General features: G+C 47.0%; 1 protein-coding gene across 2 annotated transcripts in view; it reads right to left on the reverse strand.

The window, feature by feature from the left end:
- Nucleotides 1–21,474, reverse strand: part of VAC14 (VAC14 component of PIKFYVE complex) — a 1,981,056-nt gene that overhangs the window by 926,672 nt on the left and 1,032,910 nt on the right. For both annotated transcript variants that reach the window (XM_086945294.1, XM_086945293.1), the window contains exon 12: nucleotides 18,350–18,494. In XM_086945294.1, coding sequence (XP_086801420.1) covers nucleotides 18,350–18,494 — 145 coding nt within the window. The remainder of the gene's footprint in view (nucleotides 1–18,349; nucleotides 18,495–21,474) is intronic.

Raw genomic sequence — 21,474 nt, forward strand, 5'->3', positions numbered from 1 at the left:
CCCCCACTCCTCTCCCTGGCACCAGTTGACTCACCCTGGCCGAGCCGTCGCGCTGTGTAGTGCCACCCCGTCTCGCCCCCAGGTGTGCTAGACCGCCTCCTCTCTCAGCTTTCTGGCCTTTTTGCTTGTAGTGGCCCCCCAGGCCCGGCGCGCACTAGTATGTCTCAGGATATGTTTTGGACACAATAAGTGAAATGAGGGGGGTGGGGGTGCACACGCACTAAGTCCCTTGCCGGGCGCTCGTTCCCACTTACCGCTACGCCTTCGGTCTGGCAGGGTCATGCAGTCCAGGTCTTCACCCTGCACAGGAGCCTCCAGGTCGGGTACAGTCACAAATCCAGAAAGCCATCCGATCACCTCCAGCCGGTTCCCTCTTGCCACACACCACCTCTCCGCTTCGCCCGCAGGGACCATAAGCAACAGTGACTCACCGCGGCCCGGACAGCCCGCGCACCGCAGCGCCGCTGTTCCTCTCACCCGACCAGTCTCAGAAGGAGCCTCTCTCGGGCCTGACCTTGCTCCACTGGGCTCCGCTCCCCACTGCTGCTGCCCAACGCACGAGTGGGCTAAAGAACGGTGATGGATTAAACCCAGATCTGTTGACTGGGTGCGAGTGTTTGTTTGGTTCAGATGCTCCGTCCATCACCACCCCTTTTTGTACCGCTTTGTCCGCCATAAGTTGGCAGGGTATGCTCAGACGTGAGTCCCTTGCTCACTTTGCAACTGGATTCAAGCAAGCCTGGCTGAACACGGCTGTAATGCCAGAAACCGGTCCTAGGAAGCTTTTTTCCGGTCCAGGGAGGGCATGGCTTGGCAGTTCGGGCTAGACTGTTCCCATGAGGCACAGGGTCAGACTGATTTGCATATAGCCATATCCAAACTGGGGTGGCAGAGTGGGCTAAAGAACGGTATTGGATTAAACCCAGATCTGTTGACTGGGTGTGAGTGTTTGATTGGTTCAGATGCTCCGTCCATCACCACCCCCTTTTGTACCGCTTTGTTAGCCATAAGTTGGCAGGGTATGCTCAGACGTGAGTCCCTTGCTCACTTTGCCACTGGATTCAAGGAAGCCTGGCTGAAGACAGCTGTAATGCCAGAAACCGGTCCTAGGAAGCTTGTATCGGTCCAGGGAAGGCATAGCTTGGCAGTTCGGGCTGGACTGTTCCCATGAGGCACAGGGTCAGACTGATTTGAACAAGGTATTATCGACATCGCAGTACGGAGCTTTTAAGACTCGCTTGCGGCGTAATTAGACAGCGTTAGACGCGCTTTTTTAAAATTATTGCCTAAACTTTCAAAACTTGCTTTTTATTTCCCTGACATATAGCGCTTACCCGCATTTTAATTTTGGTCACTCACCGCTGTTGGGAGCGGGTCACTTAGGACTCCGAACACACTTTCTCTTCTTGGCATCCATCTTGGGTGAGGCAGGGATTCAACGCGGCGCCATTTCGGCCAGCGCCCTAGTCTATAAAGCCAGGATTACACGCCTCTATTTAAGGCGAGCATACCTGCCTGGCCAGCCCTGAACAAGGTATTATCGACATCGCAGTACGGAGCTTTTAAGACTCGCTTGCGGCGTAATTAGACAGCGTTAGACGCGCTTTTTTAAAATTATTGCCTAAACTTTCAAAACTTGCTTTTTATTTCCCTGACATATAGCGCTTACCCGCATTTTAATTTTGGTCACTCACCGCTGTTGGGAGCGGGTCACTTAGGACTCCGAACACACTTTCTCTTCTTGGCATCCATCTTGGGTGAGGCAGGGATTCAACGCGGCGCCATTTCGGCCAGCGCCCTAGTCTATAAAGCCAGGATTACACGCCTCTATTTAAGGCGAGCATACCTGCCTGGCCAGCCCTGAACAAGGTATTATCGACATTGCAGTACGGAGCTTTTAAGACTCGCTTGCGGCGTAATTAGACAGCGTTAGACGCGCTTTTAAAAAAATTATTGCCTAAACTTTCAAAACTTGCTTTTTATTTCCCTGACATATAGCGCTTACCCGCATTTTAATTTTGGTCACTCACCGCTGTTGGGAGCGGGTCACTTAGGACTCCGAACACACTTTCTCTTCTTGGCATCCATCTTGGGTGAGGCAGGGATTCAACGCGGCGCCATTTCGGCCAGCGCCCTAGTCTGCAAGCCAGGATTACACGCCCCTATTTAAACCTCCCTATGACGACGCGCAGCGGAGATGCGCAGCGGAGCCGCCAGAGTCCAGCCAGAGTCCAGCCAGAGTCCAGCCAGAGTCCTGCCCGTCTGGGCTCAGACGGGCCTGGGGCCTGGCACTATGCCTAACATTTCGGCATCTAGACTCACGTACTCCCGGGAGGAGCTCTTCGCTTTGCGTTATCTTCTTCCTGAGGACTGCTACCCGGTTGACACGGGACTGTTCCAACCACCATTCGGCAGGGGGGGCACGCTGGCTCCTCCGCAGACAGGTAAGAATACCCTGCTGTTGGGTCTGCTGAATTGCAGATCTCTCCCGAGGCATTCAGTGGAACTCAATCTCCTTATACAAGATCAGGACTTAGATATCCTGTTTCTATCGGAAACTTGGATAACTTCCAGTTCCGACGCCGACATCGTGCAAGCCCTTCCGCCTGGCTTTCTCCTGTTTCATCTGGATAGACCTGAGGGGCGTGGGGGTGGCATTGCTATCCTACATAGAGAGACTTACGTATGTAGGGCCCAGAAGGGACTTGTTGCTGACTGTGAGAGCTGCACATTTCTCATTACAGATATCTCCCACAGTGGCACTGTCAGGCTTATTGATTTACCGGCCCCCAGGCGGTGTGGGCAATTTCGTAAGTTCAGTTATGGAAACTGTGACGATGCTGGCCTCATCGACAACTAATTTTATTGTGTTGGGAGATCTTAATCTCCATTTTAATGACACTACAGATTTTATAGCCAGAGACCTTCAAGGTGACTTGAATGCATGTGAGCTCCCTTTAATTAATATAGGAGCCACGCATGAGAAGGGTCACTATTTAGACCCAATGTTTTCTAATATCCCTCGTCTCACAGCCAGGCCAGCATATCCTCTACCGTGGTCTGATCACTTTTTGGTTTCGGCGGAATGGCAAGTTGAGCTACCTCCAACACCTGCGCATCAAGCGTTTTTGGTGGACAGAGCCTGGTCCAGATTATCGATCAATGACTGGTCCGCTAAACTGGTAGACTCGCTACCCCCGCCCGAGTCAGACCCGATTAAAGGAGATGCGAACTTCAACCAATGGTTGAATGCCTCGCTGGACGCCCTCATTCCAAATAAAAGAGTACAAAAGAGGGAGAAAAGAATAGGTTCCGCTCCATGGTACACGGTTGAGCTTCGCCTGCTTAAGAAAGGATGCAAAAAATTGGAGAGGGCTTGGAGGAAGAAATTAGAGGCAAATAGGAAAGAGGAATATCGTGTAGCGATGAGGGGCTATAAAGCGGCCCTCCGACGGGCAAAAGCCCAATTCTTTGAGGAACGCATAAGATCAGTATCAAATTCCTCTAGGGAAACTTTTAAAGTGGTGCAAGAACTCCTTAAAGTTCCCGAACCGGTAGCTACACATGACAATCAGAAGTGTAAGGAGTTGGCAGACTTCTTTCACACAAAAATAGAGAAGATACTTAGTTCCCTACCTCAGAATACACGACCTCAGCAAACACAGGAAAAGAATTCCTCAACCCAGCCGAGAGAGCTATCTACCTTTCTAGATACTTTCGGCCCAGTTTCAGAGGCTGAAACACTGAAAGTCCTTGGATCCATGAAAAGTGGCTCCCCTATGGATCCGGTCCCTATCAAATTTTTAAAGCAAGTAGCAACCTCTATCGTGACTCCCATCACTGATTTGATGAATGCTTCTTTTTCCCAGGGCTTGGTGCCACCAAGCTGGAAAACAGCAGTGGTTAAGGCACTGTTAAAAAAGCCTAACTTGGACATGGCGGAATTGGCAAATTTTAGGCCCATATCTCTGCTGCCAGGCCTCGGCAAAATTGCTGAGAGGCTAGCAAACTACCAACTGTCAAGTTTCTTGGAGTCGAATGGTCTGCTCCGAGACTCGCAGACCGGATTTCGTCCAGGCCAGAGTAGTGACACGGCCCTCCTGGCAGTCGTAGAAGAATCCAGACGCATCATGGACTCAGGAGGATCAGTGGCAGTGATCCTCCTGGACCTTAGTGCGGCGTTTGACACCGTTAATCATCAGGTGCTGATTCAGCGACTGTCAGAGGTGGGTGTGGCAGGGGCCGCCCTGAAGTGGCTTAGATCATTTCTTGACGGTCGCTCATATCAGGTTTGGGAAGGCAGCAATCGGACTACATCTATCCCCCTCCAGTGGGGTGTGCCACAGGGCTCCTCCCTTAGCCCGACATTGTTTAAAGTTTACATGGCCCCCCTGTAGGATGTGGTGGCCCCTTATAACATCAAGATCATCAGCTATGCTGGTGATACTCAGTTAGTGGTCGCCCTTCCTCAACTGGTAGATAACCCCGATTTGCTGCACTCATGCCTGTCGGAAGTTCATACCTGGATGGACGAATCAGCTCTCAAGCTGAACGGCTCTAAGACAGAGATAATGCTATTAGGGAATAAAGCCCCCTCATTCCCATTGACCAGCTGGCCTAGCTGTATGGGCGATCTCCCCAGTATGAAAGAGGAGATTAAGAGCTTGGGGGTCTGGCTGGAACAAGAACTTTCATTCAGGACCCAAGCTAAACAAGCATTTGCAATGCAATAGGTCTCGCATTAGGAAAGTTTGAGCTATTGGTATTGTAAATGATACATTTTTTATTTATGTGTTGGTTTTGAAAATAGCAAAATTAATAGCTTTGTCATTTACAATGCCAATAGTTATATCTTTTGCAAATGTGACACCTATAGCATTTGTAATGCAACATGTTTTGTATTTACGTGACTTAGATGTATTGATATTACAAATAACAATGGCTTTTATTTATTTTTTTATAATCAATACTTAAATAAAAGTTATTGTAATTTTTAATGGCAATACTTTAAACTTTTGTAAATAACTTTAGTGAAGATTATGTTCAGTGTATTTTATTGTGACGAAAATCCAAGAACAGAAGTGAAATATTAACATATTTATGTGACATTTGTAATAAAGATTGAAACATTGAGAGAACATATTTGAACCAGTTGTTGTTGAATGGGTGTGCAGCTGAGCCCCCCTCACCAAAAAAAACAAATAAGGCAACAGTCCACCACAATTAATCAACAGTGGGAGAAGCTTAACAGCAGCAACCCAAACAATGGGAACAACTCAAGCCAAAATGAAGGACTGTGGAAAAAGCTAAACAGCTGGGGTGGCTATAGCGACAGATGGGGGATGGGGCAAAGCTCCCAACTAACACATATGGGAGGACCTAAGAACCAATAGTTGCCTGGGATGAGGTCACAGGCCAAAAGTCGATAGCCAGGGAGGGCTCAACTAGAGTAATAGAGGCTGAAGACAGACTACAGAGAGAAGAGAAGTGCCACGAAAATAAATCAAGCTGGGATACATGACCGGTAGTTTATTAGTGAGGCTGATGGTGGTCAAAGATGAGGTTAAAGCAGCCATCTCCTTGTAAACAGAAGCACCAACACGCAGGAAGCCTAGCAATCAAAATACTGTTTCTTTTGTAAACCTTTATTTCAGTTTTGGTGGGGTTTCTGTGTTCACACAGTGGGTCTTTCCAAGTAACTCTAAGGAGTATGTTACTGTTCATCTATATCACGTTCAAGTGGCTTATCAGGTGGCGTTTCTGTATTTAAAACAAACCCAAGAGACGCAACATGTTTGGGATTCTTCGTGTGCCCTCTTGAAATAAGTACAGCTTTGAGAAGAAAGTCTGATATAGTTTCTGCTTTCACCAGTGTTTCTGTGAAACTAAAACAAACCATTTTCATGTCAAAGGAGGACTCGTTTTCCCGCCTATTCCAGTTTCTTTAAGTATGCCAAGGTTTTGTTTCCTGATCCCGTGTTCATAGGCGAAATGTAAACACTTTCTAGGACAAGTTCATATTATAGGGTGCCGCCGCACTGCCCGCGGCGACCCGGAAGCTCTTGGCCGGCCGGCCAATCCGCTCGCGGCCGACCGGAAGTCCCGCCTCCCGAGGTCCGCGAGCTGCCGGCGCATGGAGCGCCCTGCCGGTCCGGGGTAGCCCGGGTCCCCAGGAGGGGGCCGGGGAGAAGGAGGAGTGTGGCGCCTGTTGCGGGGCTCCTCTGACCTGAGGGAGCCCCGATTTAGAAGAGGAGACGCGAGGAGCGGAGCGCGAGAGGAGCCCCGCCGGAAGAGCGCAGTCGGTGAGTGGGGCCCAGGGCAGATGTGAAGTCCGTGCGTGCCTGTGTGTATGCCTGTGGGGGAGGGAAGGGGAGGGGGGGAGTGTGTGCGTGCGTGTGTGCGCGAGGGAATGTATGTGCGCATGCGTGACTGTGTGTGATTGAGAGAGAATGCGAGGCGGGGGATAGTGTGCCGTGTGCCTGTATGTGTGCCGTGTGCCTGCGTGTGCATGCGCGCGCCTGTGTGTGTGTGTGCGTGCGTGCATGCAGAGGGGTGGGGGCTGCCTGTGTCTGTGTGTGAGCAAGGGCTTTGCTCCGCGCAAGCGCAGCTCAGACGCGCGCTCCCGAGGTGAAATCTGACAATGGGAAAGCGCGCGTCTGATTGCTGTCCACTTTCCTAAATACGGGCAGCATAAGTTGTCGAGCTGATGCATTCATGCTTCGCATGAATGTCACATCAGCTCGACCCAAAAAACGGCAGGAGTTTGTTTCGCCCTGCTACGTTCAGCTCATAAAATCTTTCCGCTTCTTCCCTTTCCATCGAGGAAGCTGTTGATTCAGGGGCTTATAACATCGCGACTTGATTATAGCAATGCCCTCTTTTTGGGTGCCCCTGAATCTACCTTTAATAAACTACAGCAGGTCCAAAATGCGGCGGCCAGACTGCTCATGGGCATTCCCAGAACCGAGTCAGCTAGACCTGCCCTCAAGGCATTGCACTGGCTTCCAGTGCGTGAAAGAGTAAAATTTATGGCACTTTGCACAGCCCACAAAATTCTCCAGGGTACAGGACCCCCTATTTTGAGAAATCTAGCAGTGCCATACAAAGCGAACAGAACGCTGCGCTCCGACCAGAAACATCTCCTCCTTGTCCCCAGAGTAAAGAGGGCGCGCACGGGCGGGAGAAGATTCTCGGTAAACACAGCAACGCTTTGGAACTCCTTACCTTTAAAATTGCGCGCCGAGACCTGCACTTTGCGCTTTCGCAAATGTCTGAAAACACATCTGTTTCCTGCGTGATTGGTCCTGACTGACTGTTTTATCTGTTGAAGTCCTGTTCAAGCGCTGGGATGCCCTAGGGTAACTGCGCGCTATATAAAATTTTAAATAATAATAATAATAATAATTTGCATATGGCCAAGTCTGAACTGGCGGTGATGGATTAAACCCAGATATGTTGACTGGGTGTGAGTGTTTGATTGGTTCAGATGCTCCGTTCATCACCACCTCCTTTTGTACCGCTTTGTTTGCCATAAGTTGGCAGGGTATGCTCCGACGTGAGTCCCTTGCTCACTTTGCCACTGGATTCAAGCAAGCCTGGCTGAAGACGGCTGTAATGCCAGAAACCGGTCCTAGGAAGCTTGTTTCCTGTCCAAGGAAGGCATGGCTTGGCAGTTCGGGCTGGACTGTTCCCATGAGGCACAGGGTCAGACTGATTTGCATATGGCCATGTCTGAACTGGGGTGGCAGAGTGGGCTAAAGAACGGTGATGGATTAAACCCAGATCTGTTCACTGGGTGTGAGTGTTTGGTTCAGATGCTCCGTCCATCACCACCCCCTTTTGTACAGCTTTGTTCGCCATAAGTTGGCAGGGTATGCTCAGACGCGAGTCCCTTGCTCACTTTGCCACTGGATTCAAGCAAGCCTGGCTGAAGACGACTGTAATGCCAGAAACCAGTCCTAGGAGGCTTGTTTCCGGTCCAGGGAAGGCATGGCTTGGCACTTCGGGCTGGACTGTTCCCATGAGGCACAGGGTCGGACTAATTTGCATAAGGCCATGTCGGAACTTGGGTGGCAGAGTGGGCTAAAGAATGATGATGGATTAAACCCAGATCTGTTCACTGGGTGTGAGTGTTTGGTTCAGATGCTCCGTCCATCACCACCCCCTTTTGTACTGCTTTGTTCGCCATAAATTGGCAGAGTATGCTCAGTTGTGAGTCCCTTGCTCACTTTGCCACTGGATTCAAGCTAGCCTGTCTGAAGACGGCTGTAATGCCAGAAACCGGTCCTAGGAAGCTTGTTTCCGGTCCAGGGAAGGCATGGCTTGGCAGTTCGGGCTGGACTGTTCCCATGAGGCACAGGGTCAGACTGATTTGCATAAGGCCATGTCTGAACAGGGGTGGCAGAGTGGGCTAAAGAATGGTGATGGATTAAACCCAGATCTGTTGACTGGGTGTGAGTGTTTGATTAGTTCAGATGCTCCGTCCATCACCACCCCCTTTTGTACCGCTTTATTCGCCATAAGTTGGCAGGGTATGCTCAGATGTGAGTCCTTTGCTCACTTTGCCACTGGATTCAAGCTAGCCTGGCTGAAGACGGCTGTAATGCCAGAAACTGGTCCTAGGAAGCTTGTTTCCGGTCCAGGGAAGGCATGGCTTAGCAGTTCGGGCTGGACTGTTCCCATGAGGCACAGGGTCAGACTGATTTGCAAATGGCCATGTCTGAACTGAGGTGGCAGAGTGGGCAAACGAACGGTGATGGATTAACTCCAGATCTGTTGACTGGGTGTGAGTGTTTGATTGGTTCAGATGCTCCGTCCATCACCACCCCCTTTTGTACCGCTTTGTTAGCCATAAGTTAGTATGGTATGCTCAGACGTGAGTCCCTTGCTCACTTTGCCACTGGATTCAAGCAAGCCCGACTGAAGACGGCTGTAATGCCAGAAACCGGTCCTAGGAAACTTGTTTCCGGTCCAGGGAAGGCATGGCTTGGCAGTTCGGGCTGAACTGTTCCCATGAGGCACAGGGTCAGACTGATTTGCATATGGCCATGTCTGAACTGGGGTGGCAGAGTGGGCTAAAGAACGGTGATGGATTAAACCCAGGTCTGTTGACTGGTTGTGAGTGTTTGATTGGTTCAGATGCTCGATCACCACCCCCTTTTGTACCGCTTTTTTCGCCATAAGTTGGCAGGGTTTGCTCAGACGTGAGTCCCTTGCTCACTTTGCCACTGGATTCAAGGAAGCCTGGCTGAAGATGGCCTTAATGCCAGAAACCGGTCCTAGGAAGCTTTTATCCGGTCCAGGGAAGGCATGGCTTGGCAGTTCGGGCTGGACTGTTCCCATGAGGCACAGGGTCAGACTGATTTGCATATGGCCATGTCTGAACTGGGGTGGCAGAGTGGGCTAAAGAACGGTGATGGATTAAACCTAGATCTGTTGACTGGGTGTGAGTGTTTGATTGGTTCAGATGCTCCGTCCATAACCACCCCCTTTTGTACCGCTTTGTTCGCCATAAGTTGGCAGGGTATGCTCAGATGTGAGTACCTTGCTCACTTTGCCACTGGATTCAAGCTAGCCTGGCTGAAGACGGCTGTAATGCCAGAAAGTGGTCCTAGGAAGCTTGTTTCCGGTCCAGGGAAGGCATGGCTTGGCAGTTCGGGCTGGACTGTTCCCATGAGGCACAGGGTCAGACTGATTTGCATATGGCCAAGTCTGAACTGGGGTGGCAGAGTGGGCTAAAGAACGGTGATGGATTAAACCCAGATCAGTTGACTTGGTGTGAGTGTTTGATTGGCTCAGATGCTCCGTCCATCACCACCTCCTTTTGTATTGAATTGTACGAATACAATTTCCAATAAAGGACATCATGCATATGTAGCCAAACAAAATAATGTATTAACACAGGTTTTAATATAGCACTTATGATACACGAGCACTTTAAATTTAATCACAATAATAAACTTATATGCTTGTAAGTTTTGTAAAAGTTGACTACACTAACCACAATGCATCACATTCAAAACGGGAGACCATTTCTAGGTCAAGAGTCGTTAGGAGCACATGTGCGTTGACTCAAGGGAAATGCACATTAAAAAAGCCAAGACCAGGCTGAGGTCTCACTGAGGCATCACAAACAGCTTGAGGGAAAATGTCTAAAATCCTCTTATTAAATGCCTCAAACTGATGATTTGAGCAAACAAAAAAGTAGACAAGGCTGACAAGTAACCTCTTATGTTGCAACTAGCAGCCCGTCCCGACGTTGTCCGGGAGCAATCATGGCTCAGGGCCCCCGCCCGCCCTGACGTTGTGCAGTATTATGCCTCTATGTTTACTTTGTACGCTTTTGTAACCTGCCCACGTCACTGCCCACGTCACTTTTTCCTCCTGTAATGCTCCGTTTGGTACCTTCTCCCGATTGTCATTTTAGCTTTAAGCTGACCGCTCCACTTTGTACGCTTTTGTAACCTGCATACGTTTCTTTTTCCTCCTGTAATGCCCCGTTTGGTACCTGCCCACGTCACTTTTTCCTCCTGTAATACCCCGTTTGCTACCTTCTCCCGATTGTCATTTTAGCTTTAAGCTGACCGCTCCACTTTGTACGCTTTTGTAACCTGCACATGTTTCTTTTTCCTCCTGTAATGCCCCGTTTGGTATCTGCCCACGTCACTTTTTCCTACTGTAATGCCCGGTTTGGTACCTGTGGCTCGCTCACCGCTCCTCCGCGCCACCGCTCTTCCCACACGTTTGCTTTGCTCACTGCTTACTTGGCGCCCTACCTCATCCGCAGCTCACCGCTCCTCCCCGACGCCGCTCCTCACTGCCTGCCCGCCGTTCCTCACCGCCTGTCCCCCACTCATGTCCGCTGCTCCTCCGCTCGTCACTGATCCTCCCTGCGCTGATCTCTGCCGCTCCTCCCCGCGCTGATCTCCGCCGCTCCTCGCGCTCGTGTACGCTGCTCCTCGCGCTCGTGTACGCCGCTCCTAATGTCAGCACGCACGTCGCGACCGGCGCTACGTTGAAGGGACTACTTTTTTTTTAACTTATATATTTTAAATAACGTATTTATTTTTAATTTATATAGCCTATGTCCATCTGCACACCCTGAGGATTATAACGATGTATCGGGTGTGTGGATTGGCGCTGTGGTTCCCGAGTTTACCCGCCTCAAAACCTCAAAGTTCTTCCTTTATAATAGTAGTATAGATTCCAGCCCTTCAGGGCCAACGAAAATGCAAACAAAAGGACTTCAAAATGTCCTTCTTGGAAGGGATTAGGCAACACACCTTTGCCAGTGAACAGCGTAGACGGATTCACATCAAGTATGGTCTTCCTGAACGGTGCAAACTGCTGCAGGGTCAACGATGCCCTGGGAAGCTAATACCATGCCAGGGTCAACTGAGAAATTGACTCTTAAGCTGGGGAGATCGAACACATGTGATGTTTGTCTTGATAACCTAGCCCCTTCTCTTTGGAGCTAGAGTGGCGGGATGGGATCGAGTTACACTTAAACTTAGACTTACCCAGGGACTTTGAGCGGAATGTGGCCCATTCCCAGGAGTAATCTCATGATGTAGACTAGGCCAGCGATTTGCAGTTAGAAATATCCATCAGAAGTGAATGACACGGACCTTGGGAGACTGACACTGCAACTACAATATGGGGCTACAGGGACAAAGAGTCACAGACACTGAAACTTACACAAAGTCAGTGACCGTGGAATAAGAGGATACAGGGCACTAACGTACGGAAACAAAGACTGCGTCACTGTGACTGACTAGGAGACCATAGATTCGCAAACGATGGGCATAGGAACAAACCTGTCTACAGTCACAGTGAGACAGCAATGTTCTTACACAGCACTAAGAAGGCATAACGCTGGTAAATATTGCTCATCAGCAATGTGCTTTTTTTAAATTTTTTTTTATTGAGTTTTTCCCCTTTTTATAGCATGTACAGGGCACAATCAGAAAAAAACAAATAAAATTATATAAAATACATATATAGGATCAATCGTTACATAAATGCAGTTATCTACATGTCGTTACATTCTTAAATCAAGACTTAATTACTGGAGAACATAATCATCTAGCTACCGTATAGTACTCAGAAAAAAGAAGAAAAAGAGACATTAAAAACAGAGAGAAAAAAAACAAGAAAAAATAAACAGACCAGCAAAATGTCTATCAACTAATATTTCCTTCTTTCCAACGAATAATCGGTTCCCAAATTGGTATGCCCAGTTTCCTTCCCTTTTTCCCCTTCCTAGCATATATAGCAGATTCTAGCTTATAAATTGACAGTAGTTTAGCTAACCATTGATGGTACGTCGGAGGGAGGGGATCAAGCCATGCCTTGGCTGTACATAATCTCAAAACTGCCATTGCTAAGAAAATAAAGCTTCCGCTCTGTATCTGCCCCTCCGCATCAACTCCTAGTAATATTATTGATGGAGTTAATACAATCTCGATTCCTAATGCATTATTTAGAAAGTTCTCTATATCCTTCTTGGTTGTTTCCAGGTGAGGGCATGATGCAAAAACGTGTACTAAATCAGCCTCTAAGCTGCCACATCTAAAGCATCTAATACCTGATGCAGCTCCCCATTGGGCGATTTTCGCTGGGGTATAATATAAGTGATACAAAACTTTGTAGTGTTGGGATTGTAATGGGGCTGAGCACAGCAATTTCTGTCCCATATCTAATGATAGAGAAAACTGGCCTCGGTCTATATCTAAACCAATTGCCCATTTACCCGCCCACTTTTCCAAGTCATCTTTCTTCGAGTTTGCTAATTCTAAATAAAACCTCTTAATCGTACAATCTATACCTGTTTGTATAACCTTCATTATTGGATTCTTCGCAAAGCCCGCGGGACCTCCCTTTTTTTATTAATAAAGCTTCTTACTTGGAGATATTTGAAAAATTGTCTCGTATCTAAGCCATAGCGTGTCTGTAGCTCTGAGAATTGCATCATGCCTTGCGGACCTAAAATATCACCAATCTTCCGAATTCCTTGCCTCCCCCACTCATTAAAGACTGTACCAGAAAAAACCTCACTAGGGAGAGTGGAGTTACCTTCTAATCTTGTATAAGCATTATACTTCCCAATACCAAACCTCTTAGCGAATGATTTCCATATTTTATATGCTGCTAGAATAGTCTTAAATCTTGTCCTTTTGAAGTAACTTGCGTCTGTGAATTTCAAGAGTAAATTTTCTGCCTCCGCTCCCATAACTAATCCGTATGTAGCTAATGTACCAAATTCGTCCTGCGCTTCTGCCTCTGCTCCTCCCAACAGACCCACCATATATTGTAATGCTTCTGCCTAATAATATAACTTTAAATCTGGTAGCGCCCATCCTCCCCTTTCACGTGTAAGTGCCATAAATCTGAGCGCTCTCCTTGTTTTCCCCTTTGCCCAAATAAACCAATTGATCATATGTTCACAGGTCTTAAACCACTTATTCTCAAAAAATAGTGGAATCGCTCTAAATATGAATACAAATTTTGGCAGAACCATAATTTTTACAATATTTGTTCGCCCAACAATTGAGAGGTGTAAACTATCAAGTCTGTCTTGTTCCTTCCCTACTTTAGCAATTATTGGGGCTATGTTTTTTTCCACTAAGGTATCGAGTTCGGCCGTAATATTTACTCCAAGATACACCCCTGTTTGAACCACTCGAATGTCATTACATTGTGCATGAGAGTTTTTAATTATCTATGTCTTAGATGTGTTTAAAGCGTATCCCGAAATACATCCAAACCTCCGTGCCTCAATCTCTATATGCCCAATAGCCTCCATGGGATTTGGTGTGATCACTGCCACATCGTCGGCATATGCAAGGATCTTGCATTGCCCCAGATGTGTGGGCAAGGGAGTAATTCTCTCGCACATCTCTATCCTATGGATTAATGGGTCCATATACATTGCGAACAAAAGCGGGGAGCACGGGCATCCCTGTCTCGTGCCCCGCTTAATCCTGAATTGCCGAGTAGAGCCTGCATTTACTCTTATAGAAGCTACTGGATCAGTGTATAATGTCTGTAGTGCTCTAATATATCCCTTTTTAACCCCTGCCCTCATTAAAACATGCCACAGATAGTCCCAGGAGACCCGATCAAAAGCCTTTTCGGCATCCAGTAACATAACCGCCATCGGGTCTCCTGTGACCTCCGCGGCATCAAATAAGGTGATAACCTTGCGCGTATGGTGTGTGGTGCCCCTTCCAGGAATAAATCCGTGTTGGTTATTACTTACATGGTTTCCTATTGTTGTAGCAAATCGCGTTGCCAGTGACTTAGAATACATTTTAGTGTCAGTATTCATTAACGTAATCGGTCTATAAGACCCTGACTCGGTGGCAGGTTTCCCCTTTTTTAAAATTAGCACAATATCCGCACCCCCCATGAACCTGGAATAGATTCCCCTGTTTGGGCTGTCTGTATTGTCGTAACAAGATCATTTCCAAGTATTTCCCAAAATGTTTTTAGAATTCAATAGGGAGCTGGTCAGGGCCAGCAGCTTTCCCTGAAGGGAGATTTGCTATAGCTGTTTTAATTTCAACTATTTCCAAAGGTTCTTCTAACCATTCTGCCTCCTCATCTGTAAGCCTTTCCACTGGTATTTCCTGTAAATACTCGGTTATTTCCGTAGGGTCAGTAGGCTGCTGGTCGTCGTACAGTGACTCATAGAAATTCCTAAATACTTCTCGTATTTCCTGTGAATCCGTGTGCAATCCGCCAGTTATATCCCTGATTTCCCTTATCATTCCTGATGCTGCTATTTGTCTAGTACGTATGGCTAAAACACGACCTACTTTCTCACTAAATTCATGGCATCTCTCTCCTTTGACCATAAAATTCTTGGCTGCCTTATTCGCAATGTCTTCTTCTGCCTCACTTTTTGCTTTCATTACCTTAATAAGCGCTTGATCCACTGTTATCCCTGTTAATACACATTGATGTAACTCCTCCTCAGCGTCTACGGCTGCCTTGCCCAATTCATTACTCCTGAGCTGCTCCTGTTTACGCTTAAATGCGCTAAAGCTGAGGGTCTCTCTGCGGGCACCTGCCTTGAAGGCATCCCATACCATCCCTACAGCCGCACTTCCTCTATTACTCTCAAATAAATCTTTCATCCACTTTGACATATGGTGTATATACTTGTCATCCTGTAGGAGTCCTCTTTCAAAGGTCCAAACCCTCTCAGTTCTAGTTCCTACTGTTGTTTTTAATGTTAAAATGAGGGGATTGTGATCACTGAGAATTCGGGGAAGTCTATCTATCTTAAAGCTAGAAAGCATTGAATTTGGTACAAAGAAATAGTCTAGCCTTACACAAATTCGGTGTGGGGCCGAGTAATAAGTATATCCTTTTTTATCTGATCTGATTTTCCCCCACACATCTGACAAGGTATTATTCATTAGTAAATTAGATAGCGCTTGATGTACTCTTTTTTTCTACCTTGATATCTACCAAAGGAGCCTACCCCTAGCCCATCCGCCCCATTAATGTTGAAATCTCCAGCCATAATGATACTAGGGGCCCATACAGCAAGTTCCGTGTCCAGGAATTCTAGGATCTCTGGGTCGTCCTCTGTTGATCCATATACAACCCCCAAGGTTGTCCACTCCCCCTCAATCAAACATTCAACCATTGCCCACCTCCCCCACTGATCTTCCAATTTCTTTCTGACTACAACATTCTTGTTCCTTGACATTATTGCTACTCCTCTAGTTTTGGTACCTTGACTAGAGTATACTAATACATGAAAGCCCATCTGCTCCAGCAGGTGGATTTGTGAAGACATGATATGGGTTTCTTGTAAGAATATAAAATCTACATTCATTTGTCTTAATGCAATTGAGACCCTTTGTCTCTTCTGATAATTGTTTAACCCGCAGACATTCCAGGTTACAAATCTAGTGCCCATAAATTATTTTTACTGTTTTTCCTTGCTGATACATCCATAAAAAAAACTTATAAACCATTTTAGTTCTTAATTCTCCAGATCTATTAGTTTACCACAATCTCCTATATATCCCTTGTGTTTTTGCATTATATTGTGCCCTGTACACCTCTCCTCCCCTCCCCTCCCCAGACACCCCACCCCTGAATACCCACCCCCCATACTGGCAAATAGGTCCAACAGACCTATATCTGACAGCCGAGACCCCATAGGTTGTCTCGTCTCTCCCCTCTCCCATCTTGTATCATATCTCATCTGCCCCCCCCTTTTTTTATCCCTGACCACCCAAGCCTAGTGTAAGACGTGATAAGAATAGAAATAATATACTCTAATGAACTCTACATGTTTTGCATATCTTGCATCCAGTACTCAGTGTGTTTTCAATACGTGATATTAAGGTTGATCCTTACTACTTCTTCCGAGGTCCCTCCCTCACCGCCACCACCTGCTTATTCTGCTCCCTATTCTCTCTAAGAGAAGTGAGGTACTCTTGAGCCATAATTTCGGAGTGGAAAACTCTGACATGCCCATTGAAAGCTACTTTGAGGCGCACTGGAAACATTAAGTAAACCTCACAACCTATATTCTGAAAAGTAGTTATCAACTGCCTCATACGCCATCTCCTCTCAACAGTGGCGTGGCAGAAGTCAGGCCGGGCGAAGAAAGATATGTCTTTGTATGTACGCTTGGTTTGTGGTTTCGCCTTACTCATTATTTCCTCCCTTATCAAAAAATTACCTACGTACGTGATTTAGTAGGAGTGTTACCCCTTCTCTGTGTCATTGGGAACCTATGGGCTCGCTGTATCTCACTTTCCCAGTTCCATCGGTCCATTTCCGGAAGTGCCCCTTTCAGTAATTCAACCACAAATGCCCGCACATCTTCCCCCTCCTTCCCTTCCTCCACCCCAAGAAGTCTTATATTATTACGTCTCTGTCTGTTTTCAAAATCTTCTAATTTCCAGAGCACGTCTGAAGATGTCTTGTCTTGTTCCTGTTTAGTTTCCTGAAGCTTCACCACATCATCTTCGAGTTTCCCTGTCCTTTCCTCCACTTCTGAAACTCTGTTAACCACCTCTGTATACAGTTTGTTCATCTTTTGTAATGTACCCTGTATTTTTTTGTTAGCATGTTTTGCCCTCCGGCTTTCAGCCCTGGCTTCACCCTGAATTTGTTTTAGGGTTGAGAATAGTAGATCAAAATTAGAATTACCACCTCTCCCTCCTGCCTCTGGGTTAGAATGCGGTTGACCAGGAGCTCCATTTTGATATAACTGTGAGGTGGCCGAGTAATCCCAATCAAGTTTCTTGGCAGCTAATAGTCGAGGAGAGCTTCGGGGGGTTTTAGCACTGCTGCATAATCTAGTCTTATTTTTGTTCTTATCAGCAATGTTCTACTTCTTTATTCTTGAGCTTCCACACCACAATGATCTCCCTGGCCATAATTAACACCAAACCCTGCCTCAACCAGTTTGAATTCCCAGAATAAATATTTTCAGTTTTAATAACTGCGCGATGGCCACGTGTTTTCTGCTGTCTCAGTGTACACAGACCTAGCTACGGGCTTGTTTTAAATCCCAAAACACCTTAATATTGGCTAAATAAATGGGTGCCAAGGGATGGAAAACGAGTGTATTGCTTGCAAAGACGTAGACACACGTCCTGTCTCAGATTCCCTCATTTAGCTCTTTTAACACAGTGCACTCTCAATATGCAGGGTTTCAGCTATCTCAAACTAGGGACTTGCACACACAGCTCTGCAGATACAGTTCACTGTTTACATGCAACCCATCCCGTGCTATTCAATTATTGTGAGCCTAGCACAGAACTGTGCAAAATAACTGAACTCCTAGTATGGAAGATCTTTGGTTAGATGTGGCACGTTTTGCACAGTACTCCTGCAGTTCCAGCCCTTGGACATACAGACAGCTTCCAAAAGCACATCCACCTCACACTTCAGCATACATGTTCGTGCAATCGTAAACCCTGACTCAGAGCCACCTATTTCTGTAAAGGATGCCTTAGAATGACCACGTTTTCTCAGCACCAGTTCTCCTATACAGTTGTGTGTTCCAGACTGTGATGGGCGGTGTCCTCATGCATGAACTTGATAATCCCCAAAGTAGCAACCAATTTATATATTTTTTAAAACCCTAAATGGATGGGCCCATGTTTTTCCTAATAGGCCACTGTGGGTGCTGCGGAATGCTATTGTGGCCGAATACCAAGGTTGCTCATCTTGAGTCCACCTCAAGTCTCTTTCTTCCACTACCCTGGTCTGTCTAGATCTAGGCCAATGTTTCAGGATGAAAATGGAGTATGGAGAGAGGAGCAAAGCCAGGCTGAATAGACAAAGATGGAGAGAGACCTCTGGAGCTCACCTTGCGAGGCGTCTTGATGTACAAGTGATAGAGCCACTTCAACACTGCGATCCTCGTCATCATTCCAATGGCAGAGTCGTGGAGGTGGCGGTCCAGCACCTGAACAATGCCGTCGAGGTTAAGGGTCACTGGTTCTCGCTCAGCACTGAAACAGAAATCGAAGGAGGACATTAAAAAGCAGGACTGTGGTCTGATGGACCTCACATTAACACTGCTCTCCTTCCACAATTCAAAAAACTGCACCATCTTCTTAATATTGGGTAAAGACATACATAAGCTCCAGTCCAACAGACAGACCATTTTGTCCTTTTACTTTGTATACTTTTATTTATTTATATATTTTCCTTCAACTAGTATACATCTTCTCTCAAACGTGCTAATGCCGGTAAAAATATACATTCATAAAAATAAATCCTATTTAATTTGACATAATTTTTGGATGGAATGAAGGTGCTGCCATGCAGCAGCTCGAAATATAGAATTCCTGTGGAAAGAGAGAGGCAGTGAAGAATCTGCAACAGTGACAGAGACGGTATGCTTGAGAAATAATCTGAATGGTCAAACAAATCTGTTAAAATGCAAACATTTGCCTGATAGGCCCGAGACTGCGTAGGATGTTTTCTTCTTCTTCGGTGGGAACGAATGCGCTGTCTGGGCGAAACCTAAAAAGGGGCAGTGCAGAGAGAGGACGGGCCAGGTATAGTGATGCATCCTTGTGTAGGAGGATGATCGGCCACCAAAGCGTCCTAACTCTTGGTTAACATCAAAGTAATACTTTGGTTACTTACTATTAACCGTTGGCTCAGATTCCTTTTTACCGAACAGTACTTTTTCAACTGAAGTGTCTCCCGCTGCCCAGATATCATTCAGTTTAATAAATAGAATAAACATGTTCTCTACTCATTCAGACCCCTTATAAGCCCTACTGATTCCAGCTTCCTCTTGATGCAACGTCAAAACCAAACCATCGAAGCTCACAGCATTGAGTAGATCGGAGAGCAACGGCACACAATGGGCAAGGACGAGGAACAAGAGTAAAAGCATTACGGGACAGCAGCAGAATCATTGACTTCCCATTTTCCATCATTGTCTCACTATTTACATAAGGAGGATATACCTAACCAACTGAGCGCCAGCTTCGCTATCTCCATCAATAAAGAAACACAATTTTTTTAAGTTGTGAAACATGGTATAAAATAATTGCTTGGCAGTTCGGGCTGGACTTTTCCCAAGAGGCACAGGGTCAAGACTGATTTGCATATGGCTAGTTCTAAACTGAGGTGGCAAAGTGAGCTTAAGAATGATGAAGGATTCAACCCAGATCTGTGACTGGGGGTGAGTGTCTGAAAAGTTTCAGCGCTCCGTCCATCATCTCTTTGTGTTTGCTCTATAAAATATTTGCAGCCAAACTACCCATGTGTTATAGCTGCTTGTGACCGATTACCAAATTCAAAACCCCTTTAGGCACTAAATGTGAGAAAGGCAAAGGAACAGGACCAAGCACCAGGCCTGCAGCTATCTGAAAACGAGAGTGGCCTGGACATCTGCCCAGAAGGCAAAAATACCCTTTCTTGAACAGTGTGAGACCACCTTCAGATCTACAGTTGTTCTAACAGCCGACTTCACTGGTTAAATACCTTTGTTCATTGCAGATAACACAGTTCAGGTCTACAAATACCAAGAGTGCTGCTTAATCTCGAAAGGAGGGGACGGACTAGGTACATTTCTGTCTTTCTCTTGTTTTAGAAGTGATCTTATGGTCCAGAATTTTAGACTGATGTGGTCTGCAAAGATTTTCAGCCAGGGATGCCAATTTCACTAGGAATCTAACCAAACTGCTTTAAATCAGGAAAATATCTTAAGGGCAAAGGAACCTAAGGATTCCTCCCCAGAGAGATCGAAAGAAGCAGCACACAAGACTGCAAGAACCAAAGGCAGATCCCACAGTGGTCGCATAGGTCTGACCGGCCCATCCAAGCCCAAAACTCATCAACAGCTTAGCGTCAAACCCTTCAAAGTCTCCTTGACTGACCAAGTCTCCTTGAAGGCTTTGATACCATTGCACTCTTGGAATTGAAGGCCCTATGCCCATGCTGAATTCATCTTCTAATATCTGAAGCATAGGTAGTCTCCGCAGTATGAAAGATGGAGCTCCCTTACTTCACACCAAGACCACAAGTATGCTCAGTAATGGTCTCAAGAGATATGAAACTCCACAATCCCCTGGAAATCAGCCTACAGATAATTTAAGACCATATACCGCCGGCGGTGGCGATCCCCCCGCCATCACAACTACATTTACCCCTGCCATATTACCATGGCGGGGGGTACCGCGGCGGATGGAAAGTCCGTCTGCCGCTTTTCTGCTGTTGGGCAATCGTCACGATTGCCGGCCGGGCGGAACTCGGGCATAATATGGTGCACCTCCGTCCATATTATGATGCCTGGCGGTTAAGGCCCTTCCATAGCGGCGATGCCGCCATGGAAGGGCTGGCGGGAATTGCTTTGGGGGCCCCCCCCGGGGGTGGAAGGGTGAGGGGCTGCACTTGGGGGGTACCTCTGGTACCCCACCTACATTGCCATGCTTCAGGTGGCAGGCACTGTTACTGGGGGTGAATGTTTTGCCAATGTGCAACATTCCGTCCATCATCTTGTGTGTTTTGCTGTTCGCCCTATGTGGGATGGGTATGCCCAGACGTGGGTCCCGTGCTCACTACGCCACTGGAGTCAAGCTATCCCGGCTGCTGACTGCTGATAGCCAGGAACTGGTCCTAGGATGCTTGATTCTGGTCAAGGGAAGACATGGCTTGGGAGTTCGGGCTGGACTGTTCTCATGAGGCACAGGGTCAAGCCTGATTTGTATATGGCCATGTCTGAACTGGGGTGGCGTGGTGAGCAAAATAACAATGGATTAAACCCAGATCTGTGACTGGGGGTGAATGTTTTACCAATGTGCAACATTCCGTCCATCATCTTGTGCGTTTTGCCAGCACCGTACAGTGCCTATCACGTTGTGCATGGCAATGCACAACATGCCTCTTTGGCATTGCGGCGGGCGCTGCTCACAGCAGCACCCGCCGCAATGTTGAAGATGCTGGATGCGACTGCCAGGGTGGCGGTCGCAT

Source organism: Lissotriton vulgaris, chromosome 12, assembly GCF_964263255.1.
Source record: "Lissotriton vulgaris chromosome 12, aLisVul1.2, whole genome shotgun sequence".
Taxonomy (NCBI): domain Eukaryota; kingdom Metazoa; phylum Chordata; class Amphibia; order Caudata; family Salamandridae; genus Lissotriton; species Lissotriton vulgaris.